At 34.5% G+C, this 25,991-nt stretch overlaps 1 protein-coding gene across 5 annotated transcripts in view; it reads right to left on the reverse strand.

Moving 5' to 3' along the window:
- Window positions 1–25,991, reverse strand: part of LOC139143344 (obscurin-like) — an 83,715-nt gene that overhangs the window by 36,377 nt on the left and 21,347 nt on the right. For 4 of the 5 annotated variants that reach the window (XM_070713584.1, XM_070713583.1, XM_070713582.1 and 1 more), the window contains 3 exons: window positions 25,189–25,381; window positions 14,252–14,471; window positions 4,546–4,658 (listed from right to left, as the gene is read on the reverse strand). In XM_070713584.1, the coding sequence (XP_070569685.1) occupies window positions 4,546–4,658; window positions 14,252–14,471; window positions 25,189–25,381 (526 nt within the window). Of the gene's footprint in view, window positions 1–4,545; window positions 4,659–14,251; window positions 14,472–23,075; window positions 23,383–25,188; window positions 25,382–25,991 lie in introns of those variants that run through there. The other variant, XM_070713586.1, reaches the window with a different exon arrangement.

The following is a 25,991-nucleotide window of genomic DNA, read 5'->3' on the forward strand; positions in this document are numbered from 1 at the left end:
CTTGCTTCTAGAATTCGCTTTGAAAGTCAAAAACTTTTTTTAAACAGACAGATAGATGCATCTCTTGAAAGAGGATCTTTAATCACTTTCATAGTTTTACATTATTCCTTCCCTTCTCTTACAAAACCAAGCTGTTTTATTTCAATGAGATCTTGCTTGGCCAAGTACTTGGGATTCAAAATAGTTTTCTGATAATGAAATTGAAAACCATCTTTCCTCATTCACTCATTGCCGCAATCTGGTAATGCCTGTCACTGGTCAGGAGTAAAATGTTGTGGCTTTGGACAAATTCCTGGGTGCTTGGGTCATGCAAGTTTAGTTTTTAATGTGTAGCATGAACAAAAAAATGAACAAAAGTCTGATTTTGTTTAAAGTTTATTTCAGTTGCAAATAGACCCATAGTATATTGATGTTGAAGTACTGTTTCAAAATAATTGTACCTACAAATGTGATGTAAATTATACAAATTCAAAGCATAGATTTTGTGATTGAGCTTCTTTCCAACAGACGAAATTGTACTCATAGCCATATAATGTACCCTACCACCCTATTAGTAATTACAGTGTACATGTGTCCATCTATCCCAAAAGACAGGGAAATATAACAAACTTTGGGGGTGAAATGGGTTTATGTCAAGGTTTACAGATTGTACAAGTATGTTCATTCGTATTTGAGCTTGCAAATGTGATGAAATTAATGAGCAAGTGAGTTTTAATAAAAATTCTGGCCAAATATGTTGTAAAATGCGGAGAGGATTGGTTTTTCAAAGCCATTTTACGTCAGCTAAACTCCCACCACTAATCTGACAAGATGAATTTATTGGTCATATGGGTCTGGTATTTTGAGGTCACTGAGGACATGGTAGTGGTGATGGATTTCACAGCTGAGTTGACACAGATAAACTTTGCTGTCCAGATAACAGAATGAAATCATGATCATTCATTTGGCAAGTTTGATACGAGGTAATACAGAGTTAGGGTGGGTCAGAGTTAGTGATCTTTGCTGGCTACCATGGTAACAGTAACTATAGTAACACTACTTCATGTGATAGCTACATCACTTTTTGGGTGGAGTGTGAAGTGACAAAAGTGAAATCTTTAAGTTTTTATTTGTGTGAGTTAATTAACATTTGAAAGATAGTGAAGTGATTTTTGTACAATGGAAGTCATAAAAAAGCCCATACTATGTTTATTTTGTAAAGAAAAGCAGCACAATATTTGACAATATGAAACACAATTTCTGCATGTAAAAATCCTGTTTGTGCTGATACTTAAGAGACAAAAATACCACGGCATATGTAAGAATGCTTTGATGACGCATTGTCTTGTCAACTTGTGACTTCACTGACATCGCGTGACATCATCTAAGATGCATAGTCAGCTTGGATGCAAAGCTTGTCACTGTTGTCTTGCATTCTGAACACAGATGTTGTTTTGATGACATCAACTGTTGCAGTTGCAAACAATCTTCACAATTTGCAAAGGCACTGAGTCCCTGTTTTGCTTTGATTTATATTTTCTCTCTGCTATCATTTTATTGTCTCTTTTTGAGAAAGTTCATTTCAATTGGGAAAAGATACATACTTATTTTTTTAATTTTATATGGTTATAAAACAAAATTTATTGAGACAGCAACATTCATCAAGTTCCAATTGAAAAAAGACTACCGTTACTAGGTTTTGTAACATCATACTTTACCAAGGATTAGCTGTATCAAACAATCTGATATGTTCTTGTAAGATCAATGACACACTGTGGTTATATACGCATTGAACATGATCATCATGCTAAGCCTAGGTCACCGACTGTTGAAAGAAACCTGTTTCTGCTAGTCAAGAACAGTGAGGGTACAAGGTCACTTCTACAGAATGTCACTATCTGGTCAAGATGAATGATTGACTGGCAGATGGGTGGTGTTTTTCGGTCCAGTAAATCTGGATCAGAGGTCAGTGTACATCATACTGTAATCTGGTCAAGTGAAATTCATGATCAAAAGACAGTGTTCTGTGTTCTGGACAATTAGAGCCAAGATCAGCGAGTATAAGTACACATTATAGTTATCTGACTGAGCTAAACTCATATTGAAGGTTTAACAAGATCAAGATCACTCAATAACATACAGATGTTGTGGCAGAGTTTTATGGGCCAATATTGAGTGAAAGCTTTGGATGCACAGGCTCAGAGCCACTTTGATTTCAACATCCATTTATGGGGACTATGGATAACTACAGACTTCATAGTACATTCACAACTACATTTGGGTTGACATCACATGTAAGGTCACAGATTTTATATTATGTGATGTATACAACTACATGCTGTTGAGCAGATTCAACATAAACACACCGAAGCTATAAAAGTTATGGTCTACACTCAATTACAAATTTGGAACCAGCAGGAATACATTTCAGTACATAACCATGTACAGTATTTCTTGTCCAGTTTGAATTTAAGGTTGTATGTGCCTTGAAGAGAAAGATAAACTTTTGCTTCAATTTCCTCATTGAAACTTTTAGCCATTCTCTTACCAAATCAACAATAAGAATCCGCGCTCACGAAGCAAAGTTTTGTACCAGAGAAACAAATTACCTGACATTTACTGATATTTGAAATTCGCCATCCCTGTAATAATTCGATGAGGAAAAATGAAATTTTTGATTGTCAATAAATAAGGACATTCATTGAAATTTTTTCTCACTCCAAGGGCTTTAAAAACCCCCACAAACAGTAGACCAAGAAACTATTTAAAAAATTTGTGATTGAATATTTGTCCCTGAAGTGTATGCTACCTTTGACAGCCAAACTGAATCAATGAAATGCACCATATACTTTGTGACCTAGAGACATTCACTTTCTCTGTAGAATCAGAATGTTGTAATTACACTTGGCATTTACAAGCAACACTAAAATAATTCTATTTCTTAAAGTTCCCACTCTTTCTTAAAAGTTGCCAAATACATTTTTTCCAGAAAACCCACTGAGCTGCAAAAGAACAATGGCATTAAAACAAAATGTACAGATTGGATTCTGATGATTTCTAAAATATGGAATTATAGATCTATGCAATGTTCATATCCCGTAGACATACATCACATACTAGTTTTAAAAACTTGTTTAATTTGCAAGGTGTCGTGACTTTTGCAAGAAATCACGAATCCAACATCATTTTTGACCCAGTTTAAAAATATCTGACTTAAATTCAACAGTTGGCTTGAATTCAAATCTAAAAGTAGAGCACCGTAGGATTATATTCTGTTGCATTTTATGTGAGAAAAGTCCAATGTAATATTCTATTTTTAAAAGTCAATCATGACAGTTATGGCATCTGCGATATCATAACTGTGATGATCAGGTCACTCAGAGGATATTGTAGATGTGATATTAGCATCTAAGCATTTGAAAACTATTTGCAAAATCTTTTTTCAAATCATCCATAAATTCCGAAGACAGCTGCATAGGGTAATGCTTGCACATTTTGAAATAGAGAACATAACTAGAAATGAAATGACCTTCCCCTTGTATCTCCTGATTCTTTAACCCTTTCACCCCCAGTTCCCTTTATACAGGTCCAGTTTTACCATAGAAAACAATGGATTTGGGACAAACCATGGTGGTGAAGGGTTAAGGTAGTATGCACTTAAAAATTGAAAGACCTAAACTTTTGCTCAAACTTTCTTCGAGTAAACTTTCAACCATTATCTTTTAAAACCAAGAATAAAAATTTGGAGGGGATGGGCCACAAATTTTGCACCTATGGAAACACCTAAAATCTGCTGATATTTTAATTTACAATGGCTGCCATCCCTGTTTTAACTCTATGAGGAACAAGAAAATTTTCCATTTTCACAAAAATAAGATGGTCAAAACTTCATTTACTCCAAGAGTTTCAAAATGAGCCTACACACGTAGTAGATCGAAAGAATATTGTAAAACTTTGAGAGTCAAAATATCTGTCCCCAAGGCACTTTCTACCTTAAAATCTTTCCCAATGTATTTCGCTTTGTAATATTTCAGTTGGCAAACTGTTTTTGCTTTATTCTTCTCTACTTTGTCATAATTGATAAAAAGCTAATCTAATCCTAAAACTATTCATGTCTTATTTAAGTCTTCATAACGTCAGTAGTCACATGATGAGCTTGTCTGAATTTCCAGCTGTGTCACATGATACCACTCAGACATTTGTGATGGAGTTCTAGATAACCTGAATACCAGTTAAAGTACAAACATATATCCTTAACGATAACATTTCAAACTGAGTGCATCATAAACAAAGATAATGAAACTTTGCATATTGGCCGGGGACACCTGCACTCTAGCCACTGAAACTGACAGACACACAAAATGAACCTGTTGGCAGTAAATTTCCACTTAGCTATTCTTAGTTTCTTACGTTGAACACTTCTGGTCAGTTTTAAGAAACCACTTAGTGTTATAAAGTTATTACAGTTACAGGTAAATTGAACGGTTATCTAGGCAGAGATAAGCTAGTTGAATAATTAGTATTTGATAAGTTACATGGTAACTGATAAAAGATGTATTGGATTACCTTCTTCCACATGTAACTCTGCACTGCAATTGAGATAACCAGCAGCATTGATAGCTTTAGCCGTGTACAGACCAGCATCTTCAGGATACACCGCTGACATGTGAAGTATAAACCTGTAAATGTAAACAACATTTTTGTAAAAATTTGCAGCTTTTTCGGTTGACAACAGAACTATAATTTTGCAAAAGAGACATTTCTGTTGGATTATGCAATTTTCTATACAAGTAATGTACAATGTTGGCAAATATGACAAAATTGGAATATGTTTGCTGATTAACAGTGTAATGTACATCAATTAAATACAACAATTGACAAATCAAACCATACTCAATGAGGGTCAAAGAATGAAAATCATTTCATGAACTGAGGACATTAAAGACTTTTGAGAATGCTTTTACTGGTGATGTTAAAACACTAATCTGAGATATTTTTTTTAGAATTAAAAGGAGAAAAGGCTTGCTCACGTGAAGATTGCTCACAAAATGAATAATTTTCTGTATTAGACAAGACATAGATGACATAGACGATATTTCACTGTGTTCAGGATATAATGTAACTCAAACACAATTTCAGTCTCATAAAAAAATTGTGGACATCTGAAGTAAATTATCATTTGTCAAATATCAGAGTTAAAAAGTTCATCAAAAACTTTAAACGGAATTATCAGCTTTGAATAAATGGTATCTGAGAATCATGACATAATTTTGATAGTAACAATTACTCATTCATTACTACATTACAGTTCTCATGAAAATTGTGTATCGAGTACGTATGTCCTTATTTCTCCTGTTTATTGTCAGACTTCTGTACAAACTGTGTCATCAAGATAACACGTCAACCCTTGATCCTTGCCTGCCACCCCTCAAATGCTTATCAAACTAGCCTGATTTACAATTATCAGAGTTTTATCAGCAGACTATTGAATTTACTTGACACGCAGAAGAACAACATGAAATTTCACTGAAATACCATGATGATTCTATGAACTAACATGTCAGGTTCCAAGTCTGGTTTATAACACAGTTTGTGACATCTTCTGATAATGGTAATTTATTTCAAATGTCACGGTGAAGGGGCTAACTGTCTATTGTAACACTTCTCTTTTTCATGAACACTGCATTGTTTAGTGTGACGTACATTTTGTTTTAAAGTTCACTTAAACACATCAATATTTACAACTTTCCACAGAGTGATTCACCATAATATGTAATGTTCTCTCAGTGACTTTACTGCCAGAGAGAAATGTAGATTTTCCTTCAAAGAGCAAAGACTACTCCATTCATCAATCTTCCAATGTATCTGAACTTGATTTCTATGTAGCATTTGTCTCATTAAAGTGCAACTGACGTTTACAGCGAGATAATAATAGTTCAGTGCAACTTTGAAGCTCATTGGTCAAAAGTAGACATGTGGCATGTCATGTGACAAGTTTGAAGTTCAGCCATTTGTCAAAAGTAATCACATGACATAGGTCAGTTAGCCAATAGTAAAAGCTGATGCATGGTACTATTGTGACAATATTGCAATAACAAGACATGATGAGTTTCAAAGTAACTGTTATCACAAACTTCAAATCATTCAATTCTCAGATTACATTTCATTTTGTTTTCTGTAAACACTTGATAATGGCATATTGCAAAGATTACCTGCTGATGACAGCTGGTAAAACATTTGACATTACATGGGGAAAGGGTGTGTGAAAACATAACTGCTGTTATTCTTGCAAATTTTTTATGAATTGGTATAATTTATGAATTACCATATGTACATAAAATATTTAGCTCTAATATTTATTAAAAACACAGATTTGGCGAAAATTTTTCAAATGATTGAATTTTTCTAAATTACTTTCAGATATCGCAAGTGACATTACTGTGAAATGTGATGATAGTTCAATACAGTGATCAATTTGCACTGCATATAGGTGGACAATATTTGTATGGTGAGGTTTTTTCAATTATGCTTGATTTTACTTTTCAGTGAGTTTTAGTCTGCTAGTTGGTTGCAAAATGTATTGTGTACATTCAGGTAAAATAAAACCAAGAATTTTTGAGCAGTGCATTTTAGATGATAAATGATAAATGCTTTATTATGAAGAGTGATTTGCTTCTAAAAGTTTTACATTGGGTTTGTCCATAGAATTGTGTGTGCAATAATCAATCATAGTTTACCAACACTCTGAAAAACCTGTTTCACTTTCATTAAAGCCCCAATAGCTGTGAATGTAACAAACTGATCTCAAAATATCCTCAGTTTTGCAAGAGGTTTCTTTGAATAAGACTCATTAAAGATTAAAAAGTGTATAACACTGTCATAAGTGTTGAAAGTGGCATGTAAATTAAAATGTTTTAACATCATTTTAGATTTCCTGCCACAAACTAATCATATGACAGAGATAATAAGGATTACAACAACAAAATGTTGGCCATTCTGTGTTGTATATTCAAGTAAAATGGCATCATGCTTGTTTCTGGTATGATCACGATGTGTATGTGCAGGAAATACTGTGATTTTTATACTGCTCCGTGGGGCTCCATTTTATGAGTGCGGCACCCGTTTATTAATTTTAGCCTGTTAAAACGTGTAGGCATGGTCCAAATCTGTGAGCAGTGATACTTTTTACACGTCCTTCAGTTAGCACATTTACATGAACCAACTTTGGTTTGAAAAAAATCATAAAAAATTCATAAAATTGGCAGCAATTGAGGCTTTAATGAAGAGTTGTGAGATGGACAGGTCTTGGGGATAGAGTTTTGAAGTTGGGATTAAGCAGCAGCCGACAGTATTGAAACTAAGTATTTGTAAAATTTACTAGCATTTGAGTTAACTTTGTTTCAAACTCTTGTTTTTTAAAAAAGTTGAATGATTTACTGCGTAGCATTCATGTACATAATTCTTTGCAAATTTTTTTATTATCCCCTGCTAAAGTCATTTTATTTTCATTGACTAAATGAGCTTTGTACAAGGCAGACTGAAAGATTCAGTTGTGTACTGGTGCTAAACAACGACAGAAAAGCCAGACTTTATCATCTTGTGTACAATATACATATAATTACTGGTATTTACGATGCATGGTGTTTCAAGCTAAGTTCTGGCTACACCCTGCTGCAAATGACAGCTATTAAAATCTACAGATGACCTTAGTCAGTTTAAGTGTTCCGGTGTGCACTGATAGCAAAACCTATCTCAATGACCACAGCGGGAGTTCATGACTCGTGCTCACCAAAAAAATGTGAAAAATTTGGACGTCAATTTGAAGGGCACTATAAATTCACATAGGTACATCAACGTTACATAAATGGAAAACAACACTTCCTGTTATTTGGTCTAGCCAAGGCCTGCAGCCCAGTAAATACTACATTTCTTTAATTATCACCCAACAAATCAATCGGATGTTGTTGCAGGGTATGGCCATTATTGGTAATTTGTGATTCTAACACGCATCAGGTCAAAGATCAAAGAGTTCTGCACATGACCAAAATCTGACACCACGCATGTTTGGCTGTGGTGAAAACATTTGTTTTTGTGTACTCTGATCGATTTATTGGCACGGACAGAAAGATTGATTTATTGCTAGTATAGTGACTATTCCCGACATAATAGCAATGAAACACAAATTTCCATGATTTGTTGGACTGCACTGTTTAGAAAACCTAGAAAAAAGCAATGGAAAATACAACCTTACTGACAGATAAACATTCCCTTTGTTTCTTCACCTCCCTATAATTGTTCACCAAATGGAAATTGTCGTATCACAAATTTTGACCTTTAAAGGGCCAGTAACTGTACCTTTTGATGATTTTTTTCACTGTTTTCATTTGTCATGTCTATTGCAATTTCTTCTTCTACTTACCAAAGCATGTTAGGTCACCTACTACTTTTTGTCAACAGAAAGTCTACATGTCTATACACTGTTGTTTAAATTAGAATTCCACTTTGATTTCTAGTCTGGACCAGAATTGACTTGTAAACAATAACAATGTCTACACATATACAGGCTGAGTTCCCAAACAGAATACTGTGTATCTCAACATACTTTGGAGAGCAGAACATATTGAAACAAAAATATTGAAAAATTCATCAAGAGATAGAGATAATGGCCGTTTAAAAGCAAACTTGAAGAATATCATTTTTGGTAATAGTACAGCCAATCTTTAAATTCTAATTCTCTGGATTGCACTTTCCATAGTTTTATTTTGTTTTTATTAAAATTCTGAATTTTCTTTACATGTTTTATCAGTCAAAGGTGTAAATATGTGAGTTTCACTCCTGGTTTTTACTATAAAGTTGAGTTGTTCCAGTTCTCCTTGGGGATACACTGCATGAATTTTACCCTGGGATTTCTCATAACCTATGGTTTTCTGTATGTATTCAGTTTTATTGTAAATCTAAATCAATGCATAGTGCATATGTCATGTATAAACTTGATGTTGAACTCAGAATATTTCAAACCGAGAACTACACACTCACATCAACTAAGTGGGTTGCATATGATCTTTTGAAGGCCTTAAGTCCCTGTCAGATATTGGAATGAAATGAAAATGGGATGGAAGAACCACTAGATCTTCAGAGTCACATATGACAGAAGGAGTTGTGAAATAAAAACATAAGAATAATACAAATGGTGTGAAAATTGAACAAAAGTGATGAAACTAAACATGAATATCCACTGTGAACATATATGACCAAAAATCATACTAATATTGAATGCTAAGAAAATTCACAAATTTTTATAATATTGTACATCTATTTTATAATCATGTTATGTTATTAATATTTATGCATTTCAGAAGGTGACTGTTTGTATATTTACTTGACAACCAATCAGCTGATGCCGGAATCAAAAAACAGCTCCACAACACCATGTTGGGGATTGTCAGAATTCAAAATTTTTGGAACATTTAAAAATTTCATGAAACCAAATTTCAAGCAATTGGCACAAGAATTACTATCGAGGTCAAATTTTATGGGTTTTTGCACCGTTTCAATCCTATCAATGTGTTGCTACAGAGACATAAAACATTGCTGATTATTTTCTTTGTGTTATCTTCAACTCACTCTGAGAAAGTTCACACAAAGTACCATAATATGTCATGTTGTGTACCATGCTATGTGGTGGATCAGAACTGAATTTATGATGAACTCTGTCCAAAGGAAAACTTTAACCTAAGGGTTTTATATTTTTAAACAGTTTGAGGCATTTTTTGTGTGGACCTATTAATCTTGCGTACCATTTCATCTTTTTGATGTTAAATCGCTATTCTCAGGGAAAATAGAGGCTCTGGATGGAGATCATGCTGCATATTCACAATAAAACACCCATAATGAGTGCATTTCTACAGTCATGGTGGATATGAAACTGGGGACACAGTTGAAATGAGTTCTTACACAGGTCATATTTAGAATCGCTAGTATAATGCTTTGTGGGGAACACAAAACTAAAACACCAAGGTCTTACTATCTTCCATGTTGTTGATGACAAGGCAATCGTTGTCAATGATGTGGTTACACAGATAAAATGAGAACATGCAGGAATTTATAGCAGTATATAAAACAAGGCCAGCATGCATTTGATGGGGAAAGTAATCATAAAATATCTAATTTACGACATTTGTTTTCTGATAATAATTGGTATGATTTCACAAATCCTGATTTTTCCAGGTATATCACTGGTAGAATCATCAACTAACAGAGATATCATTAATCATTTTGATATCTGCAATGAATCACAAGCTGTTCAGATCAAGCATTTCTGAAGACAATTTTGCATTGATGAATGCTGTACAGATCATATGGTACAAGACAGCACACACATCCTGATATAAAATCGGTTGTGTGGCTACTGTACCTGGCTGGATAAGCTATTAGTTTTGTCAGTGCCTTTGAACCATGAAATTCTCTCTGGTACATAATATGTAATGTATTATTGGTGAGTTCATGAAGGTCAAGTACAAGAAACGTTAGAAAAATATCCTCTTCCAAGTGAGTTGAAATATTGCAAAATTGCACTCAAAAATAAGTATTCACAAACGTACAACAACACTGTAAACTGTCTCCAAGACAGTCAAGTTTCTAAAATTCCTATTCTTTCTTCAATTCTCATGTTGTATATTTGAAAAGCGTTAAACATTTCTCATCATATTTCCTGAATGTACAATCACTTAATTTCTCTGACCCATCTAAATCAATGGGCCAAGTACACTTAACTTGGTAAAGTTATTTCTGGAGGGCAAACTTCAATATAAGGACATCAAATACACCTCCAGATGAAACTGTTTATGACAGTACCCTATTTAAACATGTTCATTGTCAGAAGAGCAAAAATTTTAATTCTAGGTATAACACTCTGCAGACATGGGAGTTTAATTTGTCAGATTGGTGTCTCTGTAAACACAGTCAGAGTCCTATCACATAATTAAAGCAACCTTTGACTTTCATCTTTAAAGTTTGTCAAAATCTCTATGTGTAAAGATGTATTGGTAAAACATGGATTTCTGTCCTCAGATGTTATTGTAGCATACAAGCTTTACTATCAAGACATTGTCAAGCAAATTAATACTTCAAACTGACATTTTATTTTAAACTATCAAAGTTATAAGGAAGTATGCTTAAGGTAGAACTCACTGTGGGGACAGATAGTTGGACTATCAAATTTCTACATTTCTTTTCTCCTCTATGACCTGTGGGGGCTCATTTTAAAGCTCTTGGAGAAAGAAAAACTTTCACATTCTTAGTTTTTCAAAAATCCAAAATTTAATATTTCCCCATAGAGTTAACACATGAATGGCAGCCATTTTGAATTTCAAATATCTAAAAATGTTGGGTAATTTATTTCGCTAGTTCTAAACTTGCACGGTGACCCCTGATTTTTATTGTTGATTTGGTAAGACAATGGTTGAAAGTTTCGTTCAGGAAATTTGAGCAAAACTTTAAGTCTTTCACTTTCGAGGCGCATACTACCTTAACAAAGCAAAAAATAATGCAAGTTCTGAATAAAAACCCTAGAAGTGAGACTAGAGTCAGATAACTGACTCTGACACTATCAAAACAAACTGATGTTGGTGTTCATATATAAATACTGTACTCTTTCTTTGACTTGTGAGACAGACTTGCCATGCTTTATGAGGGTCAAGATAGGTCATATGATCACTTCTATACTGAAGTCACAGAAGCTTTATCCACTTAGAAAGTTCTGAAAGTTATTATTAATGGTGCACTCTTGATAAATACCAGAAACAAAATGTTTACTTTTTTGCTCTTTGTGAAGGAATCCAGTGATAATATTAAAAGATACGTTCAAAAGCAAAATACAGTCTTCATGAAAACTAACGCCCATTTCTCAACGCTGTGCGGAATATCGGCAAAGTTGTCAAAGGAAAACAAGATTACAGTCAACTTTAAATCCTGCTTTCTGGCTGAAGGAATTCTAGATATTGCAAAGTAATTTGTGTTAATGTACCGTGGGTGTGCTTGTCAGTTATACAGGGAACATCTCAAGAATGTAATGATAGCCTGTGATTCAAACCACACAACAAATGTGTTTATGGACCTTCACATTTGCTGCACTGAGTGATATGACCTGATGGAGACTTACAAAGTGAAAAGAAGATAGGCACTTTGTACTACTGTGTAATTCATTTGATGGAGTTTCTCTAATAAATGTCTGTATTCTAAAATGAATGATGCAAATATAGATTGGGGGACTAACATCGCAATGTTTTGATATAAATGCACTCAACAGAGAGAGCCTGGACCAGTAGTTGGAACTTTTGATGAATTTTTTCACATTTTTTGTTTTTCATGGCAACCAGAGTTTCTTGTTCTACTCCAAAAGCATATCGAGATACACAATATTCAGCATGTCAACTGAGCATGTCAATGTGTAATTTGTAGTAATATTGTTGAGAAGTGAATGCTGGTTCAGACTAGAATTAAAATGTAAACAATAAGTGCATTGTATACAGACACTATGTTGACAAGCTAAATAGTGGGTATTTCCCAATGTTCAGGGGCATAGAACAAGAATTAGCTTTCTCACCAGTAAACCTGGTTGCTGAAAATCATATGGTAACAGCTTTTAACTCACATAGCAAATTTCTCATAAGATAGTAAATTTCCGATGGACTATGGTATACATAATCAAAAACAAATATGATTACTGATAATTCATTGCCATGATAATTATAAAGTTGTTCACACTATGGACTATATTAAGAGTAAAATTAACAAATTGATAATTTCACTGCGAACATTATGCAAAATCTGCAGACAATGATAGTATCTGAATTGGACAATACCCAAGTCTGCATCTTAACAATTTGCATGTGAAATATTTCTCACCTGTATTAAATTATAAAATTTGCATATGAAGATGTTTCATCTGCGTCACAAAAATCCAACATGCAGTCAATGCAAACTACTGCCATATACATAAATCTCAGACATGTGGTATTGTCAAGCTGCAGTACACCATTGATCATTCAAAAAATATCTACTGTCAAAACGTGGACAGCTGTGACCCCTAATGGTGCAATAAATCTCAGAAGACAATTCTGAAGTTTGTATTATCTTGACATTTTAGGTCAGGTTTATACTGTCCTGGATCAAAGACAAAATATCCAGACACATGGAGTATACACTGAGATTGAAACTTTACAAAGAAAGAGCTTGCATGGCTTTTGAAATAGACTTTTGACCGTGTGGCACAGAAAGTGAAAGAGGCCATCCTCACAAAGAGACTAGGGAAGCATCAAAATTGTCGGCATGATTCAAATGTGTTGATGACGTCAAAACTAATAGCAAAATACATATTAGGACTTTAACACCTGTAGCTGTGACACTTATAGGACGTATACATTTGATGCTATGATTTTATTGTTAGACTATTAACTTAATTGTGACAAATTAAGGGTATTAGTATCGTCCAGAGGTGAGATTAATGGCATAATCTACACTTTAGCTAGAAAATGATGACTGACTAAATTGTAGACATATGTGGGCAATCATGAATGTTACACTTTGGTATTTATATACACTACTGTATAGGGATAGGGTACACTGTAATTAGACTTTGAATGATTGCCAAAGGTGAATGTTGGGTCATATATATTTTTATACAAAACTTCAGTCATCTCTGACAAATACTGGGTTCATCTGGACAGAAGCAATAATCCTCAATGAAGCATAAGTAGTTTGTGCTGTGCGTTGCTTGTTGTAGTTGATCAAATTTTAGCTATATTGATCTACAGATGATGGGGCAGAAAACGACCTTGTGAGATAGAACTTGAGGTCATCAACGCGTTTGCCTCCATCAACACCATGACCCATGTGGATTTCTTTCACAGTGCTGATAACTCAGAGTCGTCTTGCTGTTGTTTGTATTTCATTCACAATATTCAGGGGTGAATGTTTATTTTTCACACATTTTCATCTTTTTTTTTTATATCTCACATATCATCCCTCTGTAACATACCATCTAATATTTGATGTATTTGCAAATGTCCCAGAGGTTGCTGTAATGTTGACCATGCGGCTGGAGACAATGACCTATAACACTGGTTCATTGCCTTAGGTACAGGCAACTTAGTGTCCTTACTAACACTCATCTGGACGAGAGATTTGTAAGACTCCCTAGAAACTGAAATCATCTCTACAGAAACACTGAGAATTTTGAAATAGATTGACACATAATGGAATTCCATCGTACCTTTCTCCTTCTTGAAGGAACTTGAAATCATCACCTTCTCTGATAGGGAAGTTATTTCTCAACCAGATGACGGTGGGTTTGGGATTCCCTGAGACCACGCACTCAAATTTCACTGGCTGACCCTCAACCGCATCCTGTTTCTCGATTCTCTTCAGAAACTTCGGCGCATCTTCAGTTTCAGGTGCAGTGAAATAACTGTCACTATCACTTCCTGTGGGTTCTATAAACGATAATGAAGAAAACGTAGCACTATATTATCAATCGGAAGAAAAATATCTGAATATGCCAAAACACACTAGTGTCGGAAGGTCAAGTACAATATTGATAAGACTATCACCAACAATATAATTAAAATTTTGATCAGACAAATCACAAATACTATATGCTCACATTGTTTATACATTAATATTTATGAAATTTCTGAAATTGGACTTCATTACGACCATTGCACTAGAAAGTTTACCAAATTTTATTTCAAGTTGAAACTACACACAATTTACTAGAAAGTTTACCAAATTTTATTTCAAGTTGAAACTACTCACAAATTTCTAAAACAGTGGTAAGTAAATAACTTACAAGTATAGGACAAAATAACTCTGACAAATACTTTTCAAGTTGACAAGCCTGGCTATTTAGCATCTTTATAGTTCAGGTTAGAATTACATTTCAGAAGTCCTCATTTGTTAACTGATGATACAATATTCTCAACAAGAATCTTGATTGTACTATAAAGTGGCTAGGAAAATGTTCAAAGCCCTGCTGCAGGAATGGCTTGGCCACACTGCCTTGATACTGGAGAATACTCAAGGTTTCAATGAGCTAATAGAATGCTTTAACATTGATAAAAAAAGGCAAAGTATTTGACATAAATGTTTTCCACACCATGAAACAAAGCAGACGTCCTAACTATGCTAAATAAAATCTGCATAAACATTAAAAATATTAAAAGGAAAGGTTCTTAGTTTCCAAATGAAATTTTTCTTGAGATGCTGATGATATGTAAGCATATTAGAATCGTATAGAGTATAGTTTTACAAAACACATATCGAACAATGATTGCTGAACGACGTATTTACATGTGGTTCAAGAATTTTCCGGTTAATTCACACTGATTTTCTTTTTTCCCTTTTATTGAAGAAGAAAGAAAATCTTTATAAAAATTGGGGATCAATTTCTGCCAAGATTTGAACCTTTTCATAATGCATCTTTATTGGACTTTCAGTATAAAATCAAACCATTGTATTTTTAGGAAACACACAATCTAATGGTAAGGTTTAAAAATTTAATGTTATCCTTCAAATGAGACAGCTGCCATAGTAAAGGAGTTACTATTCGGTATTTGCATACTTATGGTCATTTTACAGACTTATGTTTTGGTTTGACTGTATGCAGCCTAGATTGACAGAAGAACATGTGTTTATAACAGTAATGATCAACATGAACTGCTTCTTCAACGGAACACATGGACCTAGCATTATAAAATTGGACATAAAATTAATGGTATTGAGTTGACATTAAGTCTGTTGTAACTGCAGAGAACATATCACATACAAAGTTTATTTGACAAGGGCTGATCTTAAAAAAAGCTAAAACTTACTATGAAAGAACATCAAAAGCTATTTGAAAAGTTTCTTTATAATGAACACATTTTTCATTCACTTAGTTTCTAGAGCCTGTATTTCAATATTTCCTTTCACATAGTGTAATTTGTCATTTTTGCACCTCAAGCTCTTTTTTCACAGATTAGGCGCATTAGCTATTATTAGTATTAAAACCCAAGGAGCATTACATAATGAAAGAGTCTTGGCCACACGGACAAGTTGTGCAGAAGTGTTTACAGACATGCCATAACACAGATGCTGATCAGTTTCAGAAGATATCACCAATTGATGACTGAATGTGGGAAATATTAGACGGGAATGATATCATGCCACCTTCAGGGCCTCTCTGTTCATTGTGAACATTTTATTGACAATTATGTCTGGTAATTTACTCAAAATCATCCACTGGCTTTGAGGATTCATACACAGAATTCTGTTCCCAACACCTGACATCACCTCTTGGTTACAAGCATTTTGGTCTCCGTCGCTCCTACGCTGACAGTGTTTGTACTGTTCGTAAACTGTCTATGTTGATAACATTCGACCCAAAGGTAACTCCATTTACAATTGTCAATTGGGATTATCATGATCATATATTTCCTCTACACTTCATTGCAATGAGCAAGTATGACCACATAATATCTATCTTAAACTTAGATTAGTGCAAAGTTTGCTTGAGCCATTTTTGGCTGGGAGGGCTAAATTATTGCCATTATTTTATAACTTTTGCGATGCCAGTGTATTTGCAGATGCAGAAAACATCTTGGGCCATGATATTTGATAATTCAATAAATTATCAGTATAATCTGGTGTGATGACATCACAAAATTCACTGACATTGACAAAGCTATAATATTATCATGTAACTACTGTACTTGTGGTAAAAGGGAGAGGACGCTACAAAACGATGGGTCACGTTGAGACAGCCATTGAATGATAACATGAAATACTGTTGGGAAATCACACTGATTGACACTTAGAATGATTAAAGTCTCCAAAGGGCTCATCACTGACTAATTAGACATGTTCTGAAACCAATTAGTGGCTTTTCTTATTACTAAAATCAGCAACTGTGATGCAATCAGAATACACGCTGGTTTTTGTAAACACTCAACGCCTTGATAACATGACTGCCTAAGGGCTTAACGGTGCTGGAGATTTCCCATGATTCATTATGATTGTACCATCAGAGATTCTTCTGTGAAGTCTACCATGTCTCCCATGTGTAGACCAATTTTTTTATAATAAGTTGCACTTGTATGATTTGAAATCTTTCTAAATTGGAGGGAGATACTGTACATCTGGGAACACGGTTACTTAATTGCAAAAGGTAGCATGCGCATCAAAATTCACAGACTGAAATGTTTACCCTGTATCCAAACATTAAAAATCAAAATTAAGATCAGGGGGTCACTGTGCAGAATTTGGTAATGGACTAGAGAAACAACACTTTAAATTCAAAATGGTCACAACCTTGTGTTGACGCCATGGGAAAAATTAAGTTTTCCATTTTCACAAAATTGAACCAGTGAAAAATTTATCAACTCAATGAGCTTCAAAATAAACCCAAGTGGTAGACCAAGTATTGTAAAAGTTGAGAGTCAAAATATCTGTGCCTGAGGCACATTCTGCCCTAAAAAAGATTGAAGACTTTGGCAGAGTTGATAAAGTCATGCTTTAGCCATGCTAATCCTGTCCGGCAAGAAATGTAGATTTCATGTCTCCCCTTCTGATGAAATCAACAAGTCATCGTTGATGACACAGTCCCCACTTGTTAATGGGTATTTTGATTACAGGTCCTCAGAGAGGATAGAGTCCTCTTCATTAGGTCTGTGATACAAATACTTTTGAATGAATTCGCTTGATACATGTCTGAGTTATGGTTCAGGACATGAAAAAATCGTAACAAAATGGTCGCACAGTGGCCATATTGGATCGCATCACAAAACAAATTGATGTGCATAGCTATGACATAGGTCAATGTCCTTGTACCAACTTTGAATAAAATCGGTTGAGATATGCCTGAGTTATGGCTCTGTACATGAAAAAATCGTAATAAAATGGCCGCACAGTGGCCATTTTGGATCGTATCACAAAACAAATTGCCGTGCACAGCTATGACATTTGTCAATAAGCTTGTACCAACTTTGAATAAAATCGGTTGAAACGTGCCTGAGTAATGGCTCTTTACATGAAAAAATCGTAATAAAATGGCCGCCTGGCGGCCATATTGGATTGTATCACAAAACAAATTGACGTGCATATCTATGACATTGGTCAATGTCCTTGAACCAACTCTGAATAAAATCAGTCGAAACATGCCTGAGTAATGGCTCTGTACATGAAAAAATCGTAATAAAATGGCCGCCTGGCGGCCATATTGGATCGTATCACAAAACAAATTGACGTGCACAGCTATGACATTGGTCGATGTCCTTGTACCAACTTTGAATAAAATCGGTTGGAACATGCCTGAGTTATGGCTCTGTACATGAAAAAATCGTAATAAAATGGCCGCCTGGCGGCCATATTGGATTGTATCACAAAACAAATTGACGTGCATATCTATGACATTGGTCGATGTCCTTGTACCAACTTTGAATAAAATCGGTTGCAACATGCCTGAGTTATGGCTCTGTACATGAAAAAATCGTAATAAAATGGCCGCCTGGCGGCCATATTGGATCGTATCACCAAACAAATTAGGCATCTGTATGACATATGAAGTAATCCTTGTACCAAGTTTGAATGAAATCGCTCCAGGCATCTCAGAGATATCTGCGTGAACGGACGGACGCACGGACGGACGCACGGACATGACCAAACCTATAAGTCCCCCCGGATGGTGTCCGTGGGGACTAAAAAAGGCACTCTTCAGACTTCATGTGCATATTCTATCTTTCTGGAAGATGGTGAACATTTTGAAGAGTATTAACCCTTTCACCACCATGGTTTGTCCCAAATCCATTGTTTTCTATGGTAAAGTTGGACCTGTATACAGGGAACTGAGGGTGAAAGGGTTAAAGTGGGCATGGAAAGATCAGAGACTTCTGAAATCAGAACATGTGAACTATTGAGAACTGCTCTAACCTTCCTTTGTGGTGGAATTTAGCAATCAAACGGAATGGCACGGCCATCTGGTAGTTTAAAACACATTCTTTCCTAGCCAACAAAAGTTTAGTTAGCTACTGAAGATAAAACTCACACATATAATCAGTCCATATAATCAGAGAATGCTCATATCTGAATGGGGATCACTTTCATTATGCAGGGGAACTTTTTAGTCCTTATGGAACTTCAAAGCATCATAGGTTATATAAGGTGGCCAATACAGCTCTGCTTGGTTATTTTGGTAATGATAAAACAATCATCTTCATTCTAATAATACTGACATGGAGTTACTTGGGGCCTAAATGCCAGCCATTAAAGCCATCAGAACAGGTATCTCTCAGATTTTTTATTTAAAAATTACAGGCATGTCCTGAAAGATACAAACCAGCCACTTTCACTCTGTTTTTCAAAACTTAATAAACGTGCTTAGTCAGCTGAAAAATCAAATCTAAAAGCATTTTACCAACCAATGCTGGTCATCAATATGTAAATTGTTGTTGAAATCTATGTCACTGAGACTCGAACTGAAATAAGAAAACCTTTATGTGCAATTAATTACACAATTAATTTGTAATTATGATAAAATTTCACCAAACATTGTATTCAGAGTTTTGAAAAAAAGTCTTGAGAATAATTCGGCCTCTTCAGTGCCTTCTACATAAACAAATCAATTTTTTTTGCTGAGTTGACATCTTCACCCTGGGAGAAGTGAAGTCAAGAGATAACTTTGGGAGGTCAAGAGAGTTTTGGGAACAACCTTTAATTCTGCTCTGCATTGTACACTTAACCAGAAACATCAATGAAACTTGCTTCATCTCAAGTGGTTCATCATTGGAGGCCAGCATGGATTGCCTTGTACATGCCATCTACTTGTTAAGAATTATGGTCAATGGTCAGAAGAAGCTTAAATTGGCATTCATTTGAACCAAATATTTTTATGCTAATGATAGGTTAGGCCATTGTATCATCATTTTCCTGTTTTCTTTCTGAGCACAACATTATTGTCAACAAGTGTTTCAGCTTTAAATATTGATACAAATACTATTTTTTGAATCAATTATAAACAGATATGTCATTTTATTGCACTAAACAACTTTCAAACAACTTCTGTCTCAACAACTTTAATGCTGGTCTCCTTGTTCAATTCTACAAGTGTCTGCCTACGTGATAAACATGAACTCTGAAACACCACATCCATGACACTATTTCCAAACTTGGTCAGCTGATAATGTACAGAAGTTCACTGCTCTCTGAGTAAGACCAGTAGCAGTAGGAATGTTAATTCCCAAATGTTAGGCATACTTCGCCATCTCAGCATCAACCCAAACCCCTGATTTAACATGTTTATTTTTGCAAACATCTGTTTTTCTTTTCTGAGAGAAATGCTGCAGTGTCCTTCAAGATTTTTCTAGAATCAATACTTGCATCTTTGATGTCCCTCAAGTAAATTCAAAAAGCTAAACTTTAACCAGACACAGTAAAAATCTTCTCATGCTATTCTTTTACTACTGTATTCAAAACCTACCCTACTTTCCCCTCAATGTTTATATTGAACTTAGTTTCATTACAGTTTCATTGATAAATGAATGGGAAAAGACGAATAAAATTGAGCAAACATCAAATATCATAATTCCTCATCAGTATCCATGACAACTTTTTCATTCAAAATAATAAAGACCAACCAATTCATCTCACATTTCTAAAGTTTGGTTTTTGGGTGTACATCTTTTAAGAAATAAATGCTTAATAATTTATCTTTTAATAAAAAATCACAAAAATGAAATTTTTGCCCTTTTTGTGCCAAACAGAAATCTCACAAAACTTGTGGTAGTTTGTGAAAGATGTCCCATATTTTGCTCTTTGAATTTCTTTTCTTAGACTAGTTCTATTATTTCACTGACAACTTGAAATTGTAGCAAATTTGAAGTTTATCTAGCAATGAATGCACCAGAACATTACACTTTGGTTTATGGCACTCTTAAACACAATAAACCCATGAGACTTTAAAATGTAAAAGCTAATAACATTGCGTCAAACTTTCTTATGACTTATTTTTTATTTTTACTTTGGTGAAGACTAGTTGCAGCTGTTCTCAGCTGTCATCAACTGACACATTTTTAAATATTTTTGATCACTGCACTGGCTGGCCCCTGTCAACAATTTCCGATGATCACTAAAATAATTTCAGTAAAATATAGTATTACCAGAAGCACTGTCCGTTTAACTCTTCATTTACTGGTTTTTCAGGACATATTGATCAGCAAATATTTTTCTTACAAATCAGTAATTTCTTAGATCAGTAGGTGCAGATTGATTTTTGAAGGTTAGAATAATATTCTCAAAATCTAGCAAAGGCCGATCATTATTTTAATTCTCAATCCAGCAAAAGAGTGAAAGTAGATTTTTGGCAATGCCTTCACTTCATTGTATGAGAGAAAGTCATAGATGGTCATCACTTTGACCCGTCTTTCATAACATTATCTTTGTCTGACTCAACCCTACACATTCTGCTTTACTACTGACAACACAAACATTAACCTTTCCCCTGAGGTAAGACTCTTTCAGTTTCCTCAATTCATTCTCTTTAACTTGTTCGAAGCAGAAAGTATATGTAAAATATGTTTCATTAGGGAGGCCCTATTTTTTGCAAATATTTTAATCAAATCTAGTTCATCAGATAGAAAATGTTTGAATATCATTATAAAATTGATATGCTTGGTACTAAATGTGAGTTTCTAGTAAACTTGTTCACAATGCTGTGGTAAACGTGTTCACAATGCTGTACTAATACACAGAAGCCATTAAACTTTACTTTACTTCTATCATATACACATCACTGCTGTAACATGCTCTGACAATTTTATCAGAACTCATAAAAAAATCACTCAATGAGAAATTCCAGACACAGTGTGAATCACATCCAATACTGAAATCAATAAACTTACTCCTCAAAAGTCATATTAAATAAACAAACGGGAATTATTCAGGCAGGAGATTTCAACCAAAGCAATATTGGTTCCTGGCTATTTCTAAAATTCTTGAAGTATGATACTTGATTCACCGCATGGAATCATAAAACCTGTAAAATAACCGGCTTGTGATCGCAAGATGGTCAAATTTTCCGAGACACCATCAATTCAAGCAAAAGAAGCATGTCACTGCTCACAGGAATTTCTTAGTATAGCAACCTACACCTTTGCTCCATCTCCAGCCAAGTGATCTTGTCAAATCAAGACAAACGCAAATACACGATGACATCTTCTGTGATTTCATTTCTTTCAGTAACAGAAACTTGCACTAACACAGAATGCAAGTAATGGCATTTGCTCTCTGCCTGGGGATTGTTTCACACCAAAACAAACCACAGTTAACAGTCATCTAAATCACCCTATTTCTCTCTAACTAGGCCTGATCATGACAAAAAAACCCAATCGGGTGAAACCAATGTTGGGAGGTGAAACTCATTAGTCAGAAACTCAACTCTACTTCACCTCAGTATGTACCAATACACAGAGAATATTTAAAACTTTCCATAAAATTATTCAAACTTTTTATTTCCTATATGGGATTTTCTTCATATCGATATCAATGTTTCCTTATTATACTTAGAAAAAGTTCATAGTTTCTTACGTGGACAAAAGCTTCTGAAATATATTTTTTGATTCCACACACATATCAATGACTTCATAGATTTTTGGATCACACAGAGTCCCTACATGGCTTCTGCTTTTACACGAAACACCTGACTGTCAAATGTTTACATCCACAAGAGACCATCACCCTTTGTTTAAAACGAAAAAGCACAAAGAAAGCACCATACTTGCTCTAAATCAGAAGATAATTATAGACAAATTCATTTTCTTGCGGCCAGATAAAATGCAAGGTCTTGATATGCAACAGCTAGCTCTTAAATCACACAGCAGCTATCGACAGCTGTCTAAAATAAATACCACCGCTGACAAGTTGCGACAACCTTCCATTTTCTGTAAGCATCCGTCAGACAATATTTCATTGTGGACCACACGGGTTCAATAATATTTTTTAAACTGATGATGTGAACGTGAAAGTCAAAATATCTGTAATGATGGAAAAATAAAAAAAGAATACAGTACCTATTATAGGTTCCAAGTAATGATAGTGAAGCATGTTGAGGAATATTTGAAGTCCAAAGCATAGACATGGACTGGAGTGTCACTAAATTACTTGTCTTGTAGTCAGATTCCTTACTCAATGACTCTTTGGATAAGTAACAGGAAAACTCCAGTATGGATTTCTGTTGTGATCTCTGATTGGCTCAACTTGTTGCTACGCTTCAACTGCACTGACTCGACTGTCTGGACTGTTGTATCTAGATTCCATCATGGCCCAGAGCCATTGCTTTTAAATTGATCCAATTAACACAGTGCTTCCTATCATGTTAAACCTTAATACACTAACTTGTGGGGTCTCTTTCAGACTCCCCAGAAACCACAGTATCCACAACATAGTTTTTTTATTATTTTCATCCAATCACCAACTAGAAGGATTGCATTTTGAATACATAATAAATCTAAAAGCCTGAATAATCCGATTCTTAAGAAACTTTACGACTGTTTTTTCATTACTTTTTACGACAAAACAATTCAGCATCTGTTGCAACATCAGCATGTCTGCATACACTATTACTTTATCTTTTTCGACAACATAAACACGATCTCAATGTTTGAATTTATGTATCCATCCATGAAGCAAGTATATATCTTAATGGTAATTCAGGTCAGCTTTTAGGAATCTCTGGTGCATTCAAGTCCTCAAATAAAACAAACATCTCAACTTGAATTCAAAGTTCATGGTCATCTGGAGTAAATATTTACATCATTCGAATGGTTCAGAAGTGGCTTGATGTTTAGACCATGCTAACTCATTTAATCAATGTATATTCTACAAGTCAGGATATAAAGAGTATTAACTTTTCACTGCCTACGTTTTGTGCAAATTGAAAATTAATTTTTTCCTATGAGTTCACAAACAGTAGATTTTGTCCAGACCATACTGGAAGTAAAAAAAATTAATGTCACAATGCTAGTTCCAAGGAGCTACAGAGCTGGTTGGAATAGACTCTGATCAAGGTGGTCATAGCTGTGAAACATTTCCATATTGGCAAAATAGTGAACTTTTAATAATTTGTGTATGCAACCAGAGAATATATAATGGCCATGCTTGGCATGATAGTAGCTGTGATGAACATCAATAAAATTAATATCATAGTTTAGTTCAGATATTAAAAGAAGAATTCAGATTTGTCTGCAGACCAGTGTAACGCAATAAATATAACATTGACATATTAAATTACATTTGAGAAATAAAACGCCACATTTGGACTTCAAATGTGTCTCTCTGTCAAAATGTTAAATACTTCATTTATCATGAATTAAACCGTTTAAGACTAGTTTACAATAGCAATACAAAATGAGAAAAATCTTGATGAATATTGTGTATTAATCTATCAAATTTCAGTAGTTATTTTACTTCCTCAGTCAGAAAGTGAATTTCACACTTTATACACAACATAGAACAAACAATATACTCCATTCAAAATACCATAAATAAATCAATTTTCAAGTATGGTGTTACAATTTAATGATAAAATGGATATTTATTAATCATCCGTATAGTTTGAAGCAAAAGGATATTTAGAGTTTTCACAGAGGTTTCTTGCCATCTATACCTTACAAGGTTATCAATTCAGTTTGACAATAATAGATATGTAAAACTCATGGAGTGAAAAAATTCAATGCACAAATAGGTTTCCAGGGTTCATTGACTGCGGATAGCAACAAATTTTACGGCATTCCGGAGGTGGGATAGTGTGCAATCAACCTTTAGGAGAAAGGTTCCATCCATACTTTGCTTCATTCCACTTAGCAGTAGATTACAACAACACACAGAGTTTGATAACTTTCTGCAGATTAGGTCTGATTGAAATTCATTCTTGTATTCTGTAGGAAAAGTATGCTAGTAATAACATTTTCTAAGCTTCCAAACAGGGCAGGTTGCTACATCCCATTTTGAAATCTTATTTTGGAAACCTCAGACCCTCTTGGAACATTTTAACTGCATTTTGCAAAGGTCACAGACAGAAATGTATCACTAAGATCTCAGCAACTAGAATTTTTTCAATGGAAAGAGAATATTTCTCATAGCAAAGATACCAAAGAAACAGTAAAAACCCCCAAGATGACTTACCGCTGAATCTACGATGAGGAAGATAGCTTGAACTGAGTTCACTTTCAGATTCTCTTCTCCTGCCAAGAATTTCACCATTATCAGTGTCTGTGTCTGTAACAAGTGCTGGAGGAAAGCTGGGAAGAATAGACGGATAAGGCACTGGTGGAATTTTACCCTTCCGTAGGAACTGTCTTGTTCTCCGGATGGCTTTCTGGAAGATTGCAATGCAAAGATGATTTATGTTTTTACGATTGTAAAAACTGTAAAATTAAGACGAATTTGTAGAAAACTTATTCTTTCTTGATGTATTGACCAGTTGAAAAATATCCACATAGAGATGGTTATGCTCATTCAGGAAAAGAGAGCTGTCTTTCCTACAGAAAACAGAAATGTAAAAAGTCAACAAAGATACTGCTTGAAATTTCTGGTAGAGCTGAATCCTTGGTATGGCTTTTTTTAGAAGGTCTTTTTTAGAAGTTAGGTAGCCTGTTTAACATTTCAAAACTTGTGAAAAAGATATAAGTGAATGAAAAGGTTGATGTTCTATAACATTTGGACACAAATAAGTATGAAAAGAAATCTTTGTTAAATTATATTTTATCATGGAAAACCAGCAGTATAACAAATCATGTGTGCAACATTTCATTAAAGATAGATTTCCACTGCTTTGGTCTTACCAAATCTATTGGTTAAGCACTGATAATTTATGTAAACTTGCAAAGTACGGCAAGTTTCACATGAAATGGTTCTTAAAGACAAGCCATTGTGAATAATTACTCACTAAAATACACAATGTCGTCAAGTAGTTGGATTGTGATTTA

This window comes from Ptychodera flava, chromosome 11 (assembly GCF_041260155.1).
Source record: "Ptychodera flava strain L36383 chromosome 11, AS_Pfla_20210202, whole genome shotgun sequence".
Classification (NCBI taxonomy): Eukaryota; Metazoa; Hemichordata; class Enteropneusta; family Ptychoderidae; genus Ptychodera; species Ptychodera flava.